Below are 16092 nucleotides of genomic sequence, written 5' to 3' on the forward strand. Positions count from 1 at the left end.
CCACCAGCCTCCAATGGCTGCACACACACACACACACACACACACACACACACACACACACACACACACACACACAGAGACTATTTGAAACTGACTCCACTTCTCTGGAGTTGCCACAAACAGTTTTCAGCTGATATTTATTCGTTTGGATATTGAGCTCTAAGTGGGACAGTACATTGGGATGAATCCATAGCTTTGACCTGGGCTGTGGAGATACACAGATGCAGTTCGTCGTCGTTTGTATAACACCTTGGGGAATGATCTTTTTGCTCATCACTGACACTTATCGTCTCTTTATTAACAGGCAGACGTCCGCAGAGAGTTCAGCCAGTGGAAGCTTGCCCAGCGGCCAGCATGTGGTCTACGAAGCCATCTGTGGTAGAACAGGTGGGTCTGATGCTGCAGTCCTGCACACGCTTAGTACCGAGCTGTAACTTGGCCTGTTGGTGCTGTAGTCCTCTGGCAGGGGGGGGAAGTTATGCCCTTTCTATGCCAGTGTCCGTGATTACAGCCAGGCATAGTGGACATTCCCCATGGAGGACTGATAAACACCACTGGATATTTTTAGCCAGCTCCTGCCTGCACACTGGTGTGTAGCATTATGTAAATGTAGTCTGCACACTATATTGTCATAATGATAAATAAAGTACAACCTTGTTGCAATAGTACAAGTGAGGTTTTATTGGCTATTATATCATAAGACTTGTGTCTTAAGTTTATGACAGAAGCAGCCAGATCTGAATGCGCATAAACAAACTCTCCAGTGCTGTAATTTGCCATTTGATCATCATTTCTTTTTTTTAGTTAAGAGTAGAGGTCAGATTACTGCAGAAAGATAAAGAGGCATAGCAGTGATGACATCTTTCTTTTGTAATGAGATCCAGTGATGGGAACAGTTTGAGCATTCCCATCTGTTGGTCATTCCTACGCAGTCGTAATCACTGTCTGTCCGCCAAACGTGCCGTCCAGTTGTACCCCAGAAATCACAGAAAGAGAATGAAAAATCGAGCTCAGTCTTTGCTAAGTGTATTATGAGTAATGCACTGCAATTGTGGTTGCATGCACTCACGTGTGCTCTGTCATCCTGCCCTATTTCCACAACTCTTTCCATCCTGAGCGAAGTGTTGAGCTTATTGCAGTAACAGTGATATTAAGCAGTTTGCGCTGATGCACACATCTGTTTGCCTGATCAAGAGCTTTCTTTCCATAGACCCACTATACATTAGCATTAGCAAATCGTACCATTCATCACATGACGTGTGTGACCCAGAAATCAGCTTGTTGGAAAAACACAGTAGCTGTGCACCACCCAGTACCCCCCCCCCCCCCCCCCCCCCCCCCCCCCCAAAAAAAGAATTCAGTGCGTGTGTCTGTGACCAGAACACTTCTTTTCGTTCTTCGTCTTCCCCCCAAACTATGGAGGCTGGCTTAAGTTAACAAACATCTTATAAACTCATCAATTACTGTAACTGGATCCGTTGGGAGAAGCTTCTGAATCTCATGAATGCATTTTTTCCGTCGTTCCGGGCTTAAAGGGTTGGGGAGATGCTTCGCTCTCAACAAAAAAACTGAAAAATCCCAGTACCGAAACCAGCTAGCAAGGCAGGTTAAACCGTGCTTTTTAGAATGGGACTGGGAGTTGAACAGAGACTCAGTGGGGTGTGTTGGAGGGGGGGGGGGGGGGGGTGTTATTGTGCAGCTTAGGAGTGCGTCAGGTCTTTCTGCCTGCCCAGTGTACCTTTGTAGCGAGATGACTGAGCTCCCCTGATTGACTCTGACAGGGAGTTAGAGCGGGTCCAAACGGAGAGCATTCTCTATGATCAGCTGTCAACCGCCATTAATCACACCCTCCCTTTATCTCTCTCTCTTGTGCGCTCTCTTAATCTCTTCCTCTCTTTGCTCATACAACTCTCCCTTTATCCTCTGAAAACTGTTCCTGCTCCCTCACCCCATTCCCCTTTTTTCCTTCCCCACTTCTTCTGTGTTCATTTTTGACATGAGATGAAGGGAGGGTTTTGATGAGGACCTATCATAGCTTACAAACCTAGATTATATCGACCACATGTGTTTTACAATGCTTCCCTTGAAGTTCTCATGGCTCCACAGCTGGTGACTGGGGAGATTTATTGCTTTCAGTTTAAGAAGGAAATGAATGCTGCACTTGTGCCATTTTAATGGGAGTCCGATCATGTCAGGACGGATAGCTTAGGCCTCTCTCTATCAAAATACGACTGTGTGGTGCCCTGTTGAGAAAGGAAGGTAGTTATTGGCCGTCATCCACTGTTCATATGTATTATTTAAGTTGTTGGATGTTTGATTCGAAGCGATACTGTTGAATATTTGTGGGAGGTAGCTGATTATACTGATTATACTGAGCCACTTGTTAGACCGACTGTTGACACCATTTCTTCCGTCATTTTTAGTTCCAAGCGCCATCTGGAGAGGGACGTGCTAGAGACAGTATTGTCCCTTTATCTTTTCTCTTGCCGAGCCGGAGGAAGCTGCTTCCAGCGGTCATGTCATCGGATTGGAAGTCAGGGAGATGTTTTCGTTTTCCAGTTAGTCAGGCCCCACGATGTAAAAGAGCACCAAAATAAACAGAGTGTGCAGAGAGGGAATGAAAGGAAATACTGTTTGGGAGCACAAACACGGCAGCTCTAACTGTACTTGGAATGCCCTTTTCTACTGGATGCCTGGCCCTGAGCCAGCAGATAGGATGAGTAGCTGAGGATGAAGTGACAATCAGACACTAGGCTAAGCCCTGAGATGACAGAGCAGATCTGCTGGTGACCACCTTGACCAGAAGTTTAAAAGATCAACAAAACATTCACCGGGAGGGTTCTAGTGCACTCTCTAGAAGTAAGACTCTTTCAGGTTTGACCTTAACATTTTTGTTTGTGCTGTAGGGAAACCTCGTGCTGCCGTTCGATCTCTTTTTATTCATTTTACTTTCATCTATTGCTTCCCAAGGTCTTTCTGTGCACCGCAATCTGTTCCAGGGCCGGGAGCCTGGTCACAGATGACATGAAAGCGACCAGCGGCACGTCCTGCCCCTCTGCTGGCCTGACAGGTGTCTCTGCATGTAACTACATCCTCACAGAGGTGTATTCTGGGAAAGGACAACAGCAACAGATGGAAATATCCGAGACATCAAACAGGGTGCTATTCATTTCTCCATGATACAGCCACGGACTTGCAAGAGGATAGTCTTCCAGGCCAGGAATGCCCAGCTTTCTATTATTTGCTCAGCTCAACATTAGTTGGCCTTTTCAGCTCCTTCCCACCTTCCCCTCACCCCCCCTGGCTACTCTCACACTTCCCAACAGTTGTCCGCCCTCATTCTCTCCATGCTACTGATACCGCAGAGAGATTTCACTGACAGATAGCCTTCAGCAGATGGTTCTTCAATGCCCCAGTGGCATTTCAACCTTGTCTTCTCTGCTCATGCAGTAGCATGCGCACAGCTAGCCATTCGTGGAGATTTTATCTTCCTAGAAGGTTATACAAACAGACACGCATGCAGAGAAGCTTCTTTCACGAGAAGACTCTTGGCATTAGACGCTCCAACTCCAGGTCCTTCTTTGAAGACAAGTTGTTGCCAAATCATACACGATGGCCATTGCCTAAGGATGTGTTAAAGTATAGCATCCTCTGCTTGTTGGCTTAAAAGAAGGAGCTTCAATACGATTGGTTCCTGCCTTGTTCCCCGTTTACAAGGATGATGTAACAGTGTTACTGGGATGTTTGAGCTTCATATCAAGATTAGAAGACAGCTGGCTTGTGATTATTCCTGTCAGCTGTTGAGATGTTGATGTTGTTTTCCTTAGGTGGACCAAATTTAATATTTAGTCTAAATAAGTAAATTATTGTTATTGCATCAGTATTTATTTACTGTACGTTGTCCACCAAACGGCCTTTTTGGCCATTTCTGTAGCTCGAGGCATAGCATAAAAAGGATTGATGGTTATGCACAGCATTGCCTACAATGAAGGTCAATATTGCACTCACAGACCGATACCTTTGTGGATATTCTGTCGCTTGTGACCGTTTAGCGAGTTAACTCAGGGTGTGTTAATAAAACATTTGTGTTGTATATCAAAAGATTCAGTACATGTTTGTGATGACCGTGTCAGCAATACTTGAATGTCATGCATGTTTTTGTCATATCAACTGATGATTATCATCATAGTGATTTTGTACAGTCATGTTTCAATGCAGTACAACAGAACTGGTTTTAATACAATTGATAGTATTGTTTCCGTAGTGATTGATGTTAAACGTAATGTTGTTGATTCACTACTACTTTACTACGCCAGTGCACGATGTGTTACAAAACTCCAACAGTAGAATCAAAATCAATGTGTATACTCTGCTGTGGTGATACAACGTTGTTTACAGTCTGATCATTTCATCTGTTTGGTTGCTGATTGTTTACACACATGCATGGAATTGTAATATGTTTGGAATCATCGAGTCAGTCTGTATCAAACACCATTGAAATTAATAGATAACGTCAAAACATGCTGATCATGTCAGTAAATGTATTTGTTCACCACACATACTGCACACTGGAAGTTGTCATTCACTGGACTTTGATTCTTTTACTTTTGTCATCAAAATGTACCCTATCAAAATAAAGTGCTCTAAAATACTAAACAAAAACAGTAAAACTCCAACAATAATGAAAGTAGAACAATTCTATCCAACTGTCCATGTTTAATTAAAAAAAAGGTGTTTCCAAGAGTAATAGAAAAAACATTTACAGTTTGTGATCTAGTTAAGTGTTCACTTAGTGACATAGGTCGTCTCATACAACAGAAAGGCTCCACTTAAAAACAAAAACGATCCCTGGAATCACCATCCTGTCGTATTACAGAGGTAAACATAAAACCACGGAAATATGACTTTGAATGAAAGGTTGGTTTCCAGCATGTTTTCTTTTTTTCTCTCAGGTAACTTTAATTCAACAGCATTTTAATCCTAAACAAACAGTGTAGGGAGCTGTGGCGAGCACAGCGTCAGTTTCCAGCTCAGACATCAGAAGGTGTCCTGTGCGTCAGAGCCGAAGGATTTCTTTGCTCTCAACAAACAACCACTTTGGTTTCACCCTCTTTGACGTATTCCTATTATGCTGAGTTCAGTCTGCATTCTCAGTCATTTTCTCTTTTTGACTGCAATTATTTTATGTCCTTAGGAATGCAGTGGTCATTGAAAGGCAATTATTGTTCTGTTCTTCCTGGGATGTAACGCTGAGGTACAGGCTGTTCAAAATGCTGGAATATAACAAAAAAAAAAAAAGAGAAACACTGATGTCAAAAGGCGATTGATAAGGGAAGAGGTCTGATGGGTTTGAGAGTGCCGTTAGTGGAGTGGTGTTTGACAAGTCTTCTTGGTAAATGCTGCCAATGATTGTGAGCAGAGTGGTGGACTGCATCTTTCGTTTTTCGTGAGAGAGAGAGAGAGGGAGAGGGAGCTCAGGAAAGGCTGAAGCAGGGGTTGGAGGTACTTTTGTGGGGCAAAGTGTACCGCGCCCCCTCAACCCCTCATACCCGCTCCTGAGTAGTGCTGGGAGCCGCCACGTCTCACATCCCTAAAGCCCTGAAATTTAGCTGCACTTGCAGGACTTAACAACCATGTTGGAGAGCTGCTCGACTTTAGGGGAGCGACCCACGTAGTAGAGGATGGTGAGGGGCTCCAGGTCCTGAGGAACGCAGCAGGGTGAGGCGGATGCTTCGGGGTTCAAGGTGTTGTACAGGCTCAGCAGCTATGGCAGAAAGAGCAGAAGGAGAGAGGGATCAGCAATCACGTTTCCCAAATAGATCCGCAACTTTAAATGCGTCATGGCACTTTGTCTCACCGAGCTGTGGGTGGTGTCTGCGCTGCGTAGATAAGGACAGGGGCCGGAGCAGAAGTTAGCGTAGTACCCTTCAGGCTGATGGATCCACCTCCAGCCCAAATCCTGCCGGAAATTAATATATAGTGGTCGCACACAGCAGTTCTCCTCATAATTGCTGCAAAGAAGAGAGGACAGAGAGGGTTATTATACTCTCATCATTTCACAGATAATAAGCAATTTTAGCAGTTGTATACATTTTTTCTCCCTATGGGCCCACAGCCAGAGATGAGAGTGAAGTTCAGGAATTCCACTCTTAGGTGTGCCCTTATTTTCTCTCTTGGAGTCAGCCCAGGTGTCTTTGGTGTTGCTTGTCAGCCTGACAGAGGAAATCCAGAGCTGAGGAGACAGCGTGTAAGAGGAGGTGGCGTTTGCTAGTTCTGGGACGGATTCAGACTTGTATCGGATAATACCTCTGTCATGCTCGTCTAGGTGATTAACAAGCTTATTCTGTGTGTTCAGTGCCCATGTACTCTTCTTCACTGCCATCTTTTTGAGACGTGAAAGCTGATACCCCCCCATATCAAATCTCAAAAACTGAAGTGCAGGTGCAGCCAGAGAAATCTTACATTAATAACAGTCCAAGCCATTTTTTCAGGGCAAGGAAATGGGCCTTACTTGAAGCAGTAATTGGTGTCAAGTGCCCGCTTACGCCTGCGGGAGGAGGATTGGACATCCAGCCGGTGGGGAGGGAGCATCATGAGGATGAGATGGGGGTAGAGCTGCTCCTTTTGTTTTTTCACACGGCTCAGATCGTCATAGTCTGCTTCCATACCTGTAGGGGACAGTCACTTAGTCTGCAGGGTACCAAGAAAAACTGCAGATTTATTGAGAATTGTAAAGATGTCTTCAAGAGCCGACTTCAGTGGAACCACATCTTCACTCTAATCTGTGTAGTGAGCTGCAACTTTTACAGGAGGATACTGTAATATCCAAGAAGGGCTTCACTCATTTTTGGCTAACTTTTCGGCCTTCTCCTTATTCAACACTGGTCTCTAACTTCCTCCTTTCCTCCGTTCTCCCCCCCTGGGCCTGCGTCTGCTCATCCAATCTGCCCCTGATAGCTAAAGCAGTGGATATCTCGGGAGAGATACTGCTGTTGGATTAGTACGCCCCTCTTTAATTCGGGGCCAAGCGTCTGAGCGCCGTGGCAGCACATTCCTTGTGGCCAAGCCAGTCGGGAGTGTTTCCCAGGGCCGAGGGCCCGGGGGCCCCAGTGCTAAGTGAGATACCAGATCGATTGTATTCCCATGCTCTGTGTCTCTCTCCACATCTTAGAAAGGAAACCCATTATCTTACCAACAAGACCTCAATAGGTAATGCTGCTGGAGGAACATGTTGATGACTGGATGAAAAGGACCGTATTGTGGATGTTATTGTATTATAACCACAAACCAGATTCACATTCATCGTAGCCAACGCTGCACTAGACTAGAAAATAAGAGACTGAATAAACGCCTCAGGTAGCTTTCATTTGGCAATAAATGCAATGAAACAAAAGGCCTATTGAGCAAATTAGAGCTTAATCTAAAATATTTATACTTTTATCAAATCCTCTGCCATTTGTATAAGTAAAGTTTAGAGTTAACCTCTGCCAACATGGCAACACCAGATGGGGCGTTTTATAGCGGCCCAAGAGAGTTCTGTAGGACCTTTAACATGAACAGAACAACAACAACCAATGCATGCCATTTGCCACTTTTAATATGATAAATAATACCTAATATGTAGATGTAAGTTTGACATTTTAGAGGTTTAGAGGTTTATTCAAGAAGTTTGTCAGTTATCTGACAAACTTCTTGAATAAACTGGTCCTGAGACCCATTTATGCAAATCATTCTAAAACCAGCACTGCCTCAATAGCAATACTCAGAATGAAACACATTTTCATCTAACAGGAGATGCCTCTCTGGAACATTAGACAAATCAAATAAATCAAACAGCAGTAAACTTGTTATCTACCTCTTGACCAATAATATAAACTGGCAGAACATTTTTTCACTGTGAGAGATCAAAAGCAGAGAGGAATCCAGTCCAGATACCAACTTAACGACCACAGCCTGGCCATAGGACACTCTAAAATGCTTGATAGCTTCACAACAGGTGAGATTGAGACTGAGCTGTGCTCTTAAATGGGAAAAACCTAATCAGAGTTCAATACTCAAAGACACTGGAGTTTTAGATTCCTGATTTTACAAAATGTGATGAGAACAGAAAACATTAGACGAATCCCGGAGAGAGATATTAAAAGGAAAAGTTCGACATTTTGGGAAATACGTTTATTTGCTTTCTGTCTGTAAGTTACATGAGAAGAGGGATACCATTCTCTGTCTGTAGGCCTATATTGGCAAGAAAACAAGTGTAAAGTGTATTTCCCCAAATGTCAAACTCTTCATTTAACTTCACATTATGTAGTTTCGTGCCATAAACTGAGGAACAAACGTCCCACTGAATTTGACAGCTAAGAATCATGACTCAGCTATCACTACATCAGCTATCTATTCAACTGTAACCATTACCATTGTTGAGCTTTATTTTTTGGAACTTATTTCTCTGGTATCCCTGCTTTAGAGATCTTTTTTTATTCATATTATAATATTCCCCACATAGGTTTAAATATACAGTATGTGTCTGATTGCCAAATTGAAACCTTGGCAGTGTTGTTTTCAACAACTTCATGATACCTAGTTTTAAATTTAAAGAAGTTTTGGGAAAAACAACAAAGGTCGCTGATGCAAATCCAAACCATCTAACTTTCTTTCACATCATTGAGGTATTAAATGCAGTCTCACCTTTGAACTTGACCTCGAGCACCTCATTGGCGTTCTCGATAATGTCACCATTTGGCCTGAACGTGTGGCAGGGACAGTGCACGCTGATCTCCAGGCCAAGATTGGTCTCTGAGGAGGAAACAAGAGCAGAGGGATGTAAGGAGCTGACATTTTCCCCTCAGGCCGATATCCTTCATTTTGAATGAGCCCATGCTTTTTTGGCAGGATATGCATTGAGGTGCGATGCAAGGAAAAATTGGGGTGTCCCACTCACGTCTGTACATCAGCCACTCTCTCACTGTCTCTGTAACATCAAAGGAGACCCACTCAGGAGTTCCCTTGGTCAGGACATTCTTGCCCCCAATGTAGCGCTGTTTGGCTTTGGGGTCGTCTTTCTGGAGGATCTGCGAGGAAAAGATGAAAATGTGACCCAGCTGCATAAACTCTCTTCCTTTCACACACACACACAGAACCAGAGCTGTCTGTCTGAGCCAGACTCTCCAGGATGCCTTGGGCCAAATGTCTACTCTTCATGGAAAAAGTGACTCCCTGTGTTGATATCCCCATTTTCAAGTTAATGCCTGCGTGTTACCCTCCTGCCAATGAGAACCTGGCTGTCCTTCACATCAGCAGTTCAAAGTTACACTTTAGCCGGGCTCCCTAGATGCAGTTTCAAGACGTTCAGAAAAAAAGCATTGTTGCCAGGTATATCCGTGGGCATTCGTGTGTTATCATGTCGAGGCCCCAAATGTACAAACCTGACGATGGAGGAAAATGCAACAGTGTGGTCCAGACATTCCTATCTCCATCAGCACTTCTCTCAACAAAGGTGTTTATCTGTGGTGAGAAATGTGTGTGTTTGGGTGGTGAGCCCCACAGCAGTGCTTTGGATAACCAGGTTCCTGAACATTGTCAGCATCTAATCTGTCTTCCTGTGGGAACGAGGGGCCCTCTGCCAATCAAGTCCAGCCTGAAAAGTGTGGGGGTGAGCAAGCAGCTCCGTTTACTCCCCCGGTGGGTGACCCTGCCTCTATCTCCTCCTAGGCCCCTGGAAACGATCCGACGGCCTGACAGTCTGTATTCAGCGCTGGCCAGAGCCTTGCCTCAGAGGCGGTATGCAGTCCGGAGACGCTTGTCTCCCTGGCAGGAAATGTTGGAACCTGATCATTACTCCTAGTGTCTCACGGGAGATTAATGAGGAAACCGAACAAAAAAAAAAAAATCCATCCTTGCCACCCCCCACACACAGACATCTAACAGATGCTTGCTTTAACACAAAAAAATGTCTCATAAACACACAAATGCAGGTGCAGATCTAAAAACCCTGTTGAAAGCATCGCCCATTACTTGTTACAACAAGGATGGACAACTGTTATGAGATTGACAGCTAAGAAAGAAGAAACTGCTGAAAGGAGGGGTTCTTAAAGATGGCTGTGCAAGCTCTTGAATTTGTCCTAACGTAGAATCCATTTGACTGTAAGCACATGGAAGAATGATCACATAAAAAGAGGAGAGAGGGAGTTGGACACCCTAATATAAATGTTTTCATCTTTCTCGCTGACCTACGCAGGCCATCTGAGAGAAATAGAGCACATAAACCCTGCACGCTGCTAACAGTGGAAATGAACGGTCAGTTCACACACCTGGTAGAGCTCAATCCTCTGCTCGTTTCTCTTGGCGCCGGTGTTGGGGATCCGCAGGGCTCGAAACTCGGCCCGGAACAAGTTGGAGGAGTTCTTCTCCATGGTGGAGACGTTGAAGCGGAATACCTTGGAGGTGATACCCTTAGGGCAGTAGGGGAGGTCATCTGCAGGTACAGTGGAAATGATGACTTAACAGTGGTTTTTAAAAATAGATCAGACTGGAACTCTCATTGTTTCTTTTTTCAGAATCCTTTTAAACCCTTATCCATCTGTTACCTCAGAGTGGACATGTTATCAAAGCCTATTTTCCATACAGGAGTGGCCATGTTTACCTTCTGATTATTGCTAAACTTTTTGCAGAGGATTCTCCTCTATGAGTTTATATAGTTTGCAGTTTTTAAAACTATTTCTACTCTATTCCAGAGAGACGTGGGCCATTACCGCGAACCATCTGCTTATACTTTGTGCGGTCCGAGTTAGCAACAAGTTGAAGTCATGAAATGAAAACCAAATGTCCCATGTGGTGGTGGAGCCGGCTGCAGTGGGACGGCAGCGTGCTGCTCCTCCTCCCTCCAGCTCTTGAGCCCAACAGGTGCTCCGAGGGCTCGGCCACAAGCCAAGTATTCCCTGGAGCTATGGGAACATGTGGACTCGCATGCTGGAGCAGAACAATACCTGAGAAACCATCTAGGAGGGCGACTCCGTCATGATAGTAACGCCACTGAGTGCATGCTTGACAAGCAATAACTTGCTGTATACATGGTGGGGGCATGTGACTGTACACTGGCCTTTAGCAGAATCAGCTAAATAAATGTCCACATTGTGATTCTATGTAAAAACTTCCTGTTGTATTGAAACCTTTCCCCTTTTTACATCCTAATACCATTGAACAGTTTATTATTTTAACAGGCCAAGCACATGCAGTTTTGAGCAAAACAAGCACAAAGTAAACTTTTTATGGGCTAAATGGAAACAGTCATTTACAGCCAAGCCGTTGCTAATTTATTACCACGAGCTTAAACTTTATTACCGAGCCTCAGATTTGCTGGTGGTTGAAAGGGGCATTGCACCTTTCGCTGATTTGCACCTCAAGCTGTTTGTGGACAAATGGAAACTCAGAAGTTCAGTTGTTTCTGTGTCATGCAAAAGGAACTTGCACATCTCCAAGTATCTGTACTTCATTTGACCCATAATCCTATTTCAGTGTCCTCCCAGTCATTATCTGATATTTCCACAGTTTTTTTCAACTTTCCCTATTTATAGGTGACCTTTTCAGCATTCATCCCCAGCCAGATATCTGTCCAGTGTTTCCACACAATCTATAAGGAGGAAACCTCAGTAGCCTTGTCCTCCCCTCACTCTTTGTTCCGTCCCCCCCCCCCCCTCTGACTCCCCCCAGCAGAAGGTGGAAAGCCCCACTTTGAGGGGAGATTTGAAATTCTAATCAAGTCTTTGGTTTCCTTTTGGATGACCTCATTTTTCCTATTGCAATGGTTTTAGGTGGATTTCACATTATGGCTTATTTTTGCCAAGGGTCTGAAAGGTAATTTGTTCCATGTTGGTAAGTGGAGGGGGTTGCTTGCATAATTAACTGAAATACATTCAGCAATTTTCTGCCCCCCCCACCATTTTCAGATGATAGCTTTTAAGAGTGCCAGGATGCTGACATAAGGTTGACCTGCAAACTATTTTTAACAGCACAGATTTATGTCAATAAGCTTCATTGGGGTCTTGTTTCTTGTCACTCAGAAATTATTGAAAAAATGATTTTTAGATTCAAACAAAGTAGATATATTGTTGTACATTGTCTGATTTAAATTACACACTGTTCTTAGATCAGATTATAATTAGAGAATTTGGATTTACTGCTAACCATTCTCATTAACACGTTTGCTTTATGGTCACATATAAAAGCCTGGATAACAACAAGATGCCCAGTTGATCTCATTTTTGTGTTATTAAGAGCTTAGAAGGGCTCTTAATGAGGGATTTAGGGGGAAAGTTATTCAGGAAGTCCTGGGGACAGACTTTGTTGTAAAGCTTCGCATAGAGTGCCTTGCCCAGACGCTATCGACCCCACCTCTCACCCTGACACATGCTCCCCCTCCAGTGTCTGGGATCCTCTCCTCTGAGGAAAAAGATCAAATATAAACTCAGGAATCACCTCTGTTTGCCCTTTTGCCCGCAGGATTGTCCGTGATGTCAGTCTCTCCACAGCTTTGTGGAGGTAAACAAAGGAAATAGGAAGCATAAGGCATGCAGGTGCTGGCCAGCTGCTGAGGTGTCTATAGGTCTCATAGAGGACAATGGAAATGTCTTTGGAAATGTAGTAATTTGAGTGCTATATTAGTTACAGTCAGTATCTGAAATAACAATTTGTTTGCACTATGCTTCTATGGTTTGATTTTCACGTGGAGATTTACTCAATTGATATTTAGTTTTAATAATACAGATTTAAAATGCTGCTTTTGTATCAGAGGAGACTCTCACATGCTTCAATACTGAGATGAGATAATGTGACGCAGCTCTGTTCTGAAGTCGAAAAAACAACTTTTTTTCCCACTTGATTAAGGATGAGGAAGCAAAAAAAGTTTAAGGCGTGGGAGTTGGGGGAGGAGAGATGGTGTTTCTTTGGGAACAGGCCAAAGACCTCTGTCTCTGTTTGCTCAGATGACATCATCCTTCTACTATCCCATATATCAGATACCCTGCTGTCCTCAGCGTTAATCCTCATTTTTTACTGACCCAACACTGAGTCAACGATTGGCTTAAAATCTCACTGAAGCTGCGCGCTTCAGTCAGTGTGCAAGGCTTTCTAATTTAAGAGCCAGTGGATTCTAAGAATGTTATTGTGCCAAAGGTTCAGTTCAGTTCAGTTTTTACCTAATTTCTTCAGCAGTATTTGATTAATGACGATATATAATGTGCCACATTAGCTTTCTGATGCACCAGAAAAGGACGACCTATTGCTGCCCAGTCTCAGTTATGCTTCATCTAGCCATAAATGACAAATGCCTTGATTTGGTAGCAGTGGCTAAGAAAAGTGACACATTAAAGTATGACAGAAAAGTTTCTGTTTAACTTTTTAACAAGGCATAAAAAAGCAAAACTTGACTACATTCCCAAACACTCCCACCTTTCCAAAAAACGGTGAATGTAAAACTCATTATATTCAGCAGGAAAGAAAATTAACTACACTGCAAAATGATCACGGTGACAGACATTATGTTCCTATATATGGAAACATGCCCCGCTCTCTTTACAATTACAGAATGGAAAGGGAGAGTGCTAATTAATGTATGTTGGCACCTTCGGTTCATTTCCTAATGTACTTCTTGGATAAGCTGTTTAGTGCAGAAAGTGTTGCCGGTATAAGTAAAGTTCACGTCTTGCATTATCACCTACACTATGGCCTACTACAGTATGAGACCAGCGTGACGTGTCCTGGGCACCTGGCCATCACTGATCCCACTCCTTAGACCTGTGTTTGTTTTGGGAGCTCTGGCTACCTCTGACCAGAGGATAAACCCTGAGCTGTGTATTTTGAGTGTCAGAAGCACTTTGTGGGACTTGTGAAATGGATTTGATTCAGGACTTATGCTGGAACCAGCAGAGGCTCTGCTTAGTGTCACAGCACAGCATAAACACCTGTTGATTTCAAAATGGTCACACCATGCACTAACTGGCCTCTGACCGTGAAAATGCACAAATCTAACTCTTCCTCTATAAAACGGACTTACTCTGGAGGATCTGCTGCTCAGTGAGCTTCTGTTACTGTTTTTTGGAACAATCAATGGACCATAGCTTATACAGGAAATACCAATATGGATGAACAAGGGAATTAGATCATCACAGAGAGCTACTCGGCTCCTTGCTACTGGAGCGAAATAGTGGGGAAATAGAAGTGAGAGAGTGCACACACACTGGATGAAAAATATTGGGAAACTCATAGCCAGAAAATGGAAATGAGGTATTGGAGTTGGCAATAAATACTAGACCTAACTGCCTGAGAATTTTCCCTGCTTAGGAATGTGTCAGACTTAGGCTGGAGTTCCCATGGCTTTGGTGTAAGGTATGTATGAGGAATGGTGCTCATTCCAATTAGACTGTTTACTTTGCCCTCTCCGTTGCGCGCCGCTCCGCTGCTCAGGCGCGTCTGTGCGTAAAGGCTGCAGTGGACTTAACGCCAGCTGGAAAAAATGGACCCCTGTTTTTGATATTGTTACCTCACATATCATTTTTTATTTTATTGAGGCCAGATACAAGTTTGTAGTCTTGTACATAGATTTGCACAATTGAGTTTACAAAGGCATTTGGATCTTTGCAACATTGCGCTGACAAAACAGAATATCGTGCCAATCACAAATAAATACTCCACCCTATGTGTATTAATCACTCACACTTCAACACAACATATGTGTAGTTTTTGGATGAGTATGAGGAGTCGCAAAAAACACCTGAATAATCATGAGCAAAAACAATTAACTTACTGTTTTCTGGCGGACCATTGATCATGTTGAACTTGTAAATCTCTTTGGCATAGTACTCAGTCTCCGTGTTATCCTGTCCACAACTCTGATGCCGGTCTCTTCCCAGCTCCTCGATGAGCTCCTTGGTGCTGTTATAAAGGGCCAGAACCTGATACGGTACTTGACTTGGACCTGTTGTTTGAGGCGGACTGGTCAGCCGGAGTTTACTGAGAATCTGTCCCCGGACCGCCTCTACTCTCTTTTTCTTTATGTGGTCGATGTCCACAGTGGTGCACGTGGAGAGCGACAGAGTCATTGTCACACAATTTAAAAGGAGGAAAAACAGAAGTGCATTTCCCAGATTCATATTTCACTATGTGTTCAGTCACAACCGAGGATTGTCAAGTAAAAGAAGAAGAAAAAGCTCCGATTTGAATAAAATCCCTTTCTCTTTTCATTCAGGTCGTTAGTGAGTCGTGTTCCAGGAGGAATCCCATTTTCTCAAGTGCTATGTCATCTTTGCAAAATGAGCATTTGCATGGGAGCAAATCCGTGCCATTTTGGAAAAAGCTCTCAACTCTTCAATAAGACTCGTTATTCTACTCTTCATTACCCCTTATCTCATGCAAGCACCTCTTATTATCTTCGTGAGTGTATAGTGCGCCGATCTCTGCACCGCAGTTCAGTTTCTCCAATGCATCGGGCTCTTTCCATCCACTTGTGCATACGGAGTCAGCGCGTCTCTCTGCTCCTTCGCTGCAGTCCGGCCTCAAACACACTCAAACGCTCTCCACTCTCACTCATACTTTATAGTCACAAGCTGTGACGTTTTCGAGGGAGGGGCAGCAAGCTTTAAGCCTTCGTTCGGACAATGAGGTCCGTCCTATTCTGAAATGTGTTTAATTCGACTTTTCATAATATTTTTGTGCTGTCAAACTAAATCAAATGTGCGTAATATTAAGCAGAATGCGATTTCGCAAGAGCGGCTCTCGACTAAAGAAGCAAAGTCACTGGACCGATTTGTCTATGGAATATTTTTGTTTTTGTCTTCTCTACGTGACTTGTGGTTTTTTTTAATGTATAAAAGTGAAGTTAAGTAATGTGATACTCATTAAGTCCCATCAATGACGGATATTTAGCCTGTCTGTGGGTCATTTACTTTTAGTCCTTGTTAAATATTGACCTCATCCAAAGTAAAGTTTTAGAGGAAAATCAAATGCAGATGGAAGGCCAAAGTTGACAAAGGACACTGAAGGTGCACAGGAGCTCAGCCAGCTGCTGTGAACCGCTGGATGCTGCTACTGTTCAGTTTCACC

At 43.6% G+C, this 16092-nt stretch overlaps 2 protein-coding genes across 2 annotated transcripts in view; one reads left to right on the plus strand and one right to left on the minus strand.

The window, feature by feature from the left end:
- Positions 1 to 4713, plus strand: part of ttll5 (tubulin tyrosine ligase-like family, member 5) — a 43099-nt gene extending 38386 nt beyond the window's left edge. The window contains exons 30-31 of the mRNA XM_076108419.1: positions 305 to 387; positions 2971 to 4713. Coding sequence (XP_075964534.1) covers positions 305 to 387; positions 2971 to 3023 — 136 coding nt within the window. The 3' untranslated portion in view covers positions 3024 to 4713. The remainder of the gene's footprint in view (positions 1 to 304; positions 388 to 2970) is intronic.
- On the minus strand, positions 4666 to 15143 carry tgfb3 (transforming growth factor, beta 3). Its single transcript, XM_076108420.1, has 7 exons — positions 14798 to 15143; positions 10308 to 10471; positions 8939 to 9068; positions 8686 to 8793; positions 6512 to 6668; positions 5858 to 6011; positions 4666 to 5764 (listed from the first exon to the last, which is right to left on the minus strand). The coding sequence occupies exons 1-7, from the start codon at positions 15141 to 15143 to the stop codon at positions 5606 to 5608; spliced, it is 1218 nt and encodes a 405-aa protein (XP_075964535.1). The 3' UTR covers positions 4666 to 5605.
- Positions 15144 to 16092: the final 949 nt, after the last annotated feature.

The sequence above is a fragment of the Anarhichas minor genome, unplaced genomic scaffold (assembly GCF_050575085.1).
Source record: "Anarhichas minor isolate MPS153535 unplaced genomic scaffold, ASM5057508v1 ptg000040l, whole genome shotgun sequence".
Classification (NCBI taxonomy): Eukaryota; Metazoa; Chordata; class Actinopteri; order Perciformes; family Anarhichadidae; genus Anarhichas; species Anarhichas minor.